Here is a 7,500-nt window from a genome sequence, read left to right as displayed (position 1 = left end):
TATTATTATTATTATATTAATTAATTAATTAATTAATTAATTCATTCATTCATTCATTCATTCATTCATTAGTTTAAAGCCTACAGAATCGCATAACTAGGCTCCTCGCGTGCTTATCAGGGGGGCACTTCCTTGAAATGAGAGGGTGAAATAATAATATTACAAGGTAAAGAATGCTTGGGGGTTTTGGACAGTTACGTAGAAAGACACCAAATTGAATATGTGAAAAGTAAAAGACAAAAATCTGTACCATCTGCAGTGGGCCACGCAAAGCACATTATGAGTTAACGTAGAGAAAGCTTGGGAGTTCTGAACAGTAACGTAGAAAGACACCAAATTGAATATATGAAAAGTAAAAGATAAAAATCTGTACCATCTACAGTGGGCCACGCAAAGCATGTTATGAGTTAATTGGAGAAGACAGATTGGAAGACTTCGTAAGTGCTTCTAGAATACAAAAAATATTCGAGCTCCGGTTTTCTTTTGTGATATTCTGACAACCTTCGTTTGTTAAACGTGTAGTTCTGTCACTTTCACTGCTTTGGTCACCGGGCAGTGCCATTTAGTAAAGGCATTACTCAGCTTTATCATTATGGAAATATTGCAGTTGAAAAAATTTCTTCTACAGCCTGCCTCTCTCTCTCTCTCTCTCTCTCTCTCTCTCTCTCTCTCTCTCTCTCTCTCTTTCATTACCTAAGTCTAGGAATTAAAAAGTTTTCTTTTTACAATCTCTCTCTCTCTCTCTCTCTCTCTCTCATTACCTAAGTCTAGGAATTAAAAAGTTTTCTTTTTACAATCTCTCTCTCTCTCTCTCTCTCTCTCTCTCTCTCTCTCTCTCTCTCTCTCTCTCTCTCTCGTATGCGTGCTGCTTGATATCCCTCTTAGCTAAAGTTAATTGTTATGCTGATGATGAGGAAGTGAAAGGTTGGACACTCCTGTTCCTCCCATCACTTAACAGGTACTGTGTGCTTCCGGTGTTCTTCCGGTGTGTCAATCACTGCACCGTTATATGTATATTTTTTTTTCAGCACGGGGTTGTACCTAGATCGTTTTTGTTACTCTTACAGATGGAATGTTATTTTTATTATGATTATTTTTATCATATGGATGAATAATTTCTATACTTTTACAACTGCATTATTATTATTATTATTATTATTATTATTATTATTATTATTATTATTATTATTATTATTATTATTATTATTATATGGGGGGGTGGATATCCGTTTTCTTTATGTAGTATCAGAACGTTCTGTAAATATCCTTAGTGTTTTCCGTAAGTTGAACGAACTTGCATGTAAATTTGGAATGTGGGGACATCCCGTTCGTTTACGGCCTTTTGAGTCATTTCCTTTAAGTATTGTCCGAACCTAACTCTGGCCGGACGCTCGGCTTTAGAGGTGACGTGTTAATTGCGTGTTTTTTTTTATTTAATATCTTTTGGCTCACACGAAGTGTTCTTTGATGTCATTGATGATCTTTAGTCTGTAGGTTTTTGTCGTTTCCAGCCCCATCCACGCTTCGAGTTCCCGCCCTCCTTTCCCCACTTTCATCTTATTTCCGATGCTCCCTACATTCACCTCGCTCTTTGTGACGGGAAATCCTGCACCACTACGTGACGTCACGGATACTTGAATCTAATGTTAGGCTTTGCGAAGGAAAAATTTATTTTAGAATTACTGACACGTTTTTATCTTGGCCTAAATGTTAGGTTCGTATACTATCGATGAGTTTGGTTGCCATGTACGTATGCTTGCCAGGTTATGCTTATCGCGTGGGCGTCAGCAATTGCATGAAGAGAGAGAGAGAGAGACAGAGCGCTTCGGGCGGTGTGGGCGTGGAACAGTTTGTGTACAAGTGTCCGTTCGTTCTTGCGTTGTCTATCCCCAGTCGGTGGACTCATTCTCCCGTCTGGGCCTCTCAGTCAGTCAGTACCGTGTGAAGCCTGCTGCTGCTGTTAGCCCTTCCTCTTTCCTCCTCCGGTCGAGTGGCGGACTTGCCGTCGTCACGTCCGAGCGTCGCAAAGACTTTCCCAAGATCCCCCGTCTTCGGCGCGATCTGGAGAAGGCGCACTGCCCTATTCAGTTTCAACTAGATCGCACTCGTGCACCTTCCCAGGGGAACACACCAAAGGCGCGCGCTTTCTTTTCCTCCGAAGAAGTCTGCGAAGGTCCTGTTACTCCTGCTGCTGTGTGGTGTTGTTGGCCTTGTGCTCCTGTCTCTCTCCTCGCTCTCTCAGGTCATCCTTCTCTCGTCAGCCATGAAGGACAGAGAGAAGTTGGGAAACACGTAGGATTTTTACCTCATTTGTGTTTTTTGTTTGGAAAGTTTAAAAAAAAAAGTTGACTCATTATGATTTAAGTGTACTCGCCATTAATCTATCTATTTATAATAATGGTTTGGTTCAACTGTGGTGCTCCCGACTCGCCCGACGTATGTCATTACGAATATTGCGGCCCTTGGGAAGGGCGTTGGAACTCGTCTACCTTCGACCCCGCCTACTTGTGGTTCAGCCACCCCCCTCCGTCTCGGAGACCTCCCCCTCCTCTCCCCCTTTCCCTTCCCCCCGGTCAGCATCATTTCATACGTGACCTCCATCAGAGTCTTCGATCGTGGCAAGAAGAAAATCGAAGGTGTCACGTTCCTTTGCCCAGTTCCAAGAAGAGTTTCACGAAAAAGAGGATTTATGGCGGGAATGACTCGACCGGCTTCCATAATGATTGTAGTGAAGTTTTGGCATTTCCAACAGTCGATCATTCATACCGTTGTCATTGTGCTTATTGTGAATCGCCCCGTGTTTTCAGGTGGTTGCCTGGTACCACCATTGACTGCCTGTCTCTCCCTCGTATGGCATCTGCCCCTTTAGTGCATGAAGGGAAGTTCCCCATGGGGGTAAGACCGGTCCCACCGAAACGTAGAAAACAAAAGCGCCAGTCGACGGAGAGAGGGTTAAAGGCGCTAGAATACGAGCTTTTTGAACCCGCCGCGGACAGCGATTGCGTATCTTATTTGTGCGGGAAATCTGTCAATGGGTCGGTTGTGTCTGGAAATGATCGTCGTTATAGAAATGTGACCTGCAAACGCTTTTGCACTGTCAGCAGCGGAGATGGCAACTGCTTAGACAATGTGCATTGTCCCGAGTGCAACGAACGTCAAATAAATGTCGGTTTCACTGATGGTTTTGGGAATGGTGGCCCCGCTGTTGAAGACGAAGGCTACGCCGGCGGTCGTGGAGGACCAAGTGGAGAAGAAGACTTCCCGTCAGTGACTGCAACTAAAGCTTCAGCATCAGCAGGAGCAGCAGGTGTCAGTGGCTGCGTGTTGGTGCCATCCTTAGGTGGCACGCGCGGCCGTCGTCGTGGACCTCCTCCTCCTCCTCCTCCTCGTCGATTTCCTCCTCCCTCCTCCCCTCTCCTCCCGTCTCCTCCACCGTCATCGCGGACTCCATCGCCACAGACACCTACCAGTTCCAGTTCCGGCCAGCACCACCATCCCAGCAGGACACTCTGGCAGTTCCTAACTTGTTGGGTGGTGAGAGGGAAAATGGCTGATTGGGATGTTGATCTTTCGTCGCCCACGTATTGTGCGGCCTGTGCCGTCATGGACACGAGAGCGGAGGAGTGTTGTTCTTCGGCATGGGATACGGCAGAGTCTTGGTGGGGTTCTTATATCTGTCCCTCGTGGAAGTGTGGTGGCTGTGTACAATCTGAAGTGATCAAAGAGACACCTAAGTCATCTTTCACTCTGCCCAAACCTCCCACCGTGTGCCCCTTCCCTAAGTTTAAGATAGAGCTCTCCCTAGACTTGTCAGATTGGAGGTCGACCTCTGCCACCACCACCACCATCTCTTCGCCCAATTTATCCTCGAAACAGTCTTCCATCCCGAATGATTCCCCCACTCTGAGTGTTCCCCATTGCAAGAGCACCACTACTGCTGCCGCTTGCCCCCAAGCTACCCAGTACTACGTAGGTGTGCCCACCTGGATCCATTTGAGATCGGCGGAGAGCAGCTGCATGCCGCCCGCAGTGGGCGAAGACCCCGAAGTGTCCCTCTGGGTCCCCGAATCCTCGCCCCCTTCTCCTTGCCCCTCGAGTCTCAGCCTGCCAAGACAGGGACACCATCGCTTGCGGAGAATGTTTCCCTCCAGACTGATGACCAAAAGACTGTCGGACGCGAGGACTGCCGAGGACTTCTGCAATAACAACTTTGTGAAGCTGACTTTCAAGATGAAAGGGCCGACGCCTTCCTCCCCTTCTTCACCTCTCACTTCTCTCCGCTGTTACGGCCGCACTTATCGTCGGTACTTACCTTGTGATAGACTTAAGACACGACTCAAGACTAGACTGAAGATGCTTAGGGCTTATGTGTCTAACCAGTTGTATAGGTAATTCCCCATAAACAAACCCAGTAAATGACATCAATAAGACTTGCTACTGCTCTGAAGGGGTTTAGGTGACGGCTTTTCCAACGAACCTCTCCTGTTTATTTCCCTTTTGCTGACAGTGGGCCTTTCTTTGGGACATGTGACTCTTGGTGTTTGAGCGTAGTTGCTGTTTTGTATTGTTGCGTGTTTCATTGGAGGCATTCAATGAACACCCGGTGGATGCTCCGCGGTTGAGGTACTTCTCAAGAATATCTGTGTACGTCTCTTGTTCTTAACTCGTTTGTAATACCTTCCATTGTACGAAAGTAAAACGTTCTTAGATCAGACAGAGCAACAGAAACCCCATTCTTTTTCTGTTGAAACTCTTTCAGTTAACTCGTGTACAGTAGTAGTAGTTGGTAGTCTGTGTATGTGAAGCATACTTACTGTAGCACACACTTGCATAATTTGAATAGAACAGTTTAGAGCAATGTGGTGGTACTGTTGTATGTTGATGTGTATATCTGCCTCCTCGGGAGCTGCGTTCCTTTAGAATTTCCTTTTGTTATCTACTAGTGTATGCACGTATTTGTTGATATCTGCATTATGGTTGTATGATTTTCTCATTTTTTTCTAATAATCTCCAATAAATTTCATTCAGTGGACTTGTGTGGTTTTGGTGAAAATAACTTTGGTGAATATTTTTATTCTTTTAATGAATCTGCAGAGCACAAAGTCGATTTAAGGAAAAAACTCTCTCAAGAATAGTATTACTTTTGAATATGAGAAGTATTATTAACAGAAATATCATTCAGGCCAACTGAACAAGTACGTAGTGCATGTGAAACGTGTTATGTGGCAGATTGAATATAATTGTCTATTTTCTTTGCATAGGTTGGCCGAGCGTAAGAAAAATGAAGGAAATGAGCTTTACAAAGCTAAGGACTACAGGGAAGCCCTCAAGCTCTACACGCAGGCTATTGGTGAGTAGAAAAAAAAATTGATTTAATGTTAAGGTACTGATAGGGAGAACACCTCACGGTTTCCTGATGCGATTTTATTTGTGTGGATCTTTTGTGGTTTGGAATCAAAACAACATCCTTGATCGAGCCCGACCTCTGTCCTCCTCCTCCTCCTCCTCCTCCTCCTCCTCCTCCTCCTCCTCCTCCTCCTCCTCCTCCTCCTCCTCCTCCTCCTCCTCTCTTAATCCTTAGTGGCGGTCACTGTTTTTAATGAGCCCTTTTCAATTATCTGATCTTTTATTTATTTTTTTTTTCTTCAAACAGTCTGTATCCGCTTGAAAAAAATCTTCAGACTCATGTTATCACCTGTCATCATTTCTTGATTTTTTCTCTTTGGTTTTTCTTTTTTTTTTCTTTTTTTTTATTTTCTTTTCGCCATAACCCCCGCCCCTGGGCGTTTGTCCCGAAATACCGTCCGTCCGTCCGTCCCTTGATATAATCAACTAGATTGCCTTGTGTGCGCGCGCAGAAATGGCAGAGGATTTACAGAAGTAAATGTCCAATTATTTAGACATTGTTTTGAACATGTAGATGGGTTTTCGATATATTCATCCATTCAGCGAATCTCTCTCTCTCTCTCTCTCTCATATCCTTTGATAACGATGTCAGAAATATAGATAATTTTATATATATATATATATATATATATATATATATATATATATATATATATATATATATATATATATATATATATATATATATATATATATATATATAGAAATACTCAACACACAATCACGGGTGGGACAGAAATAAACTTCTGACCCACATCAGGATCGAATACAGGTCTTTCAATTGAAAGACGAGACCGTTGCCAAACCAAGCCTGGGTTCGATCCAGATGGGAGTCAGAAATTTGTGTATATGCATACATATACATATATGCACATACATACATATGTACATACATACCCAGTGCAGCACGAAGGGCCGCGTGATTGAGAATATTATAAAATCCACGTCAGAAGGTGAGTGAAAACTGGACTTCGGACAAGTATACTTTTCAAGTTCACATTCAGTGTGAACTTGAAAATGTAGAATAAATGTGTGTATTATTATTAATAATAATAATAATACACACATATACATACATACATACAGTATGAAGAGGTATATATTTAAATGTCTGCGCGTGGGGCAGAATGTTTTAATTTTAAAGGTTACCCCGTTCAGAATCACTTCTTTATCGCTTGATTTCATTTATATTTCACGAACAGTTAAAAAAAAATGTTTGTTATTTTACGAGAGCGAAGTGATTTGATTTTATTTTTTTTTTTTTTGTCACGAAAAGTTGCTAATTCCTCGTGCGGTTTACGCTTCTAAATTTATGCTAGTGTCTTTATTTACAAAGAAAACTATTTCCAGCCCAAGATTTGTGGACTTTCTGTAATTTTTTTTTTTTTATGTTTGTCTTTGGCTGGTTTTGTTGTTCGCATTGAGCAAAACGTTTTCAAATATGTTGAAAAGCAGAGCAGTGAATTTTGCAATACTTCTTGAATTGAAAAAGGTCTAGACTGGGTTTCTGCAATGATTGCTTTGTACTGAGAAATCCTCGCTCGTGTTTAATGTCTTTAAAGAGATAGGCTGTTTCACCCGGCATCTGATTCCCAGCTGCAACAACTATATGCTCTTTTTTCACATTTTGCCATGAGGATAGTATTTATTACACTAGTTTAACTGGTCTTATTAAAGCTTGCATTGTAAAATTTTGTATTACACTAGTTTAACTGGTTTTATTAAAGCTTTCATTATAAAATTTTTGTATTACACTAGTTTAATTGGTATTAATAAAGCTTTCATTATAAAAATTTTTGTATTACACTAGTTTAACTGGTATTATTAAAGCTTGCGTTGTAAAATTTTGTATTACACTAGTTTAACTGGTCTTATTAAAGCTTTCATTGAAAAATTTTGTGTTACGCTACTTCAACTGGTTTTATTAATGCTTGCATTGTAAAATTTTGTATTACGCTAGTTTAACTGGTCTTATTAAAGCTTGCATTGTAAAATTTTGTATTACGCTAGTTCAACTGGTCTTATTAAAGCTTGCATTGTGAAATTTTGTATTACACTAGTTTAACTGGTCTTATTAAAGCTTTCATTGTAAAA

General features: G+C 41.8%; 1 protein-coding gene across 1 annotated transcript in view; it reads left to right on the top strand.

The window, feature by feature from the left end:
- The window catches only part of LOC136854022 (uncharacterized), a 65,268-nt gene that overhangs the window by 15,336 nt on the left and 42,432 nt on the right, over positions 1–7,500 (top strand). The window contains exon 2 of the mRNA XM_067130014.1: positions 5,262–5,350. Coding sequence (XP_066986115.1) covers positions 5,262–5,350 — 89 coding nt within the window. The remainder of the gene's footprint in view (positions 1–5,261; positions 5,351–7,500) is intronic.

The sequence above is a fragment of the Macrobrachium rosenbergii genome, chromosome 28 (assembly GCF_040412425.1).
Source record: "Macrobrachium rosenbergii isolate ZJJX-2024 chromosome 28, ASM4041242v1, whole genome shotgun sequence".
Taxonomy (NCBI): domain Eukaryota; kingdom Metazoa; phylum Arthropoda; class Malacostraca; order Decapoda; family Palaemonidae; genus Macrobrachium; species Macrobrachium rosenbergii.
Note: the sequence above shows the minus strand (reverse complement) of the source record. Positions and strands in the feature narration are given on the sequence as shown.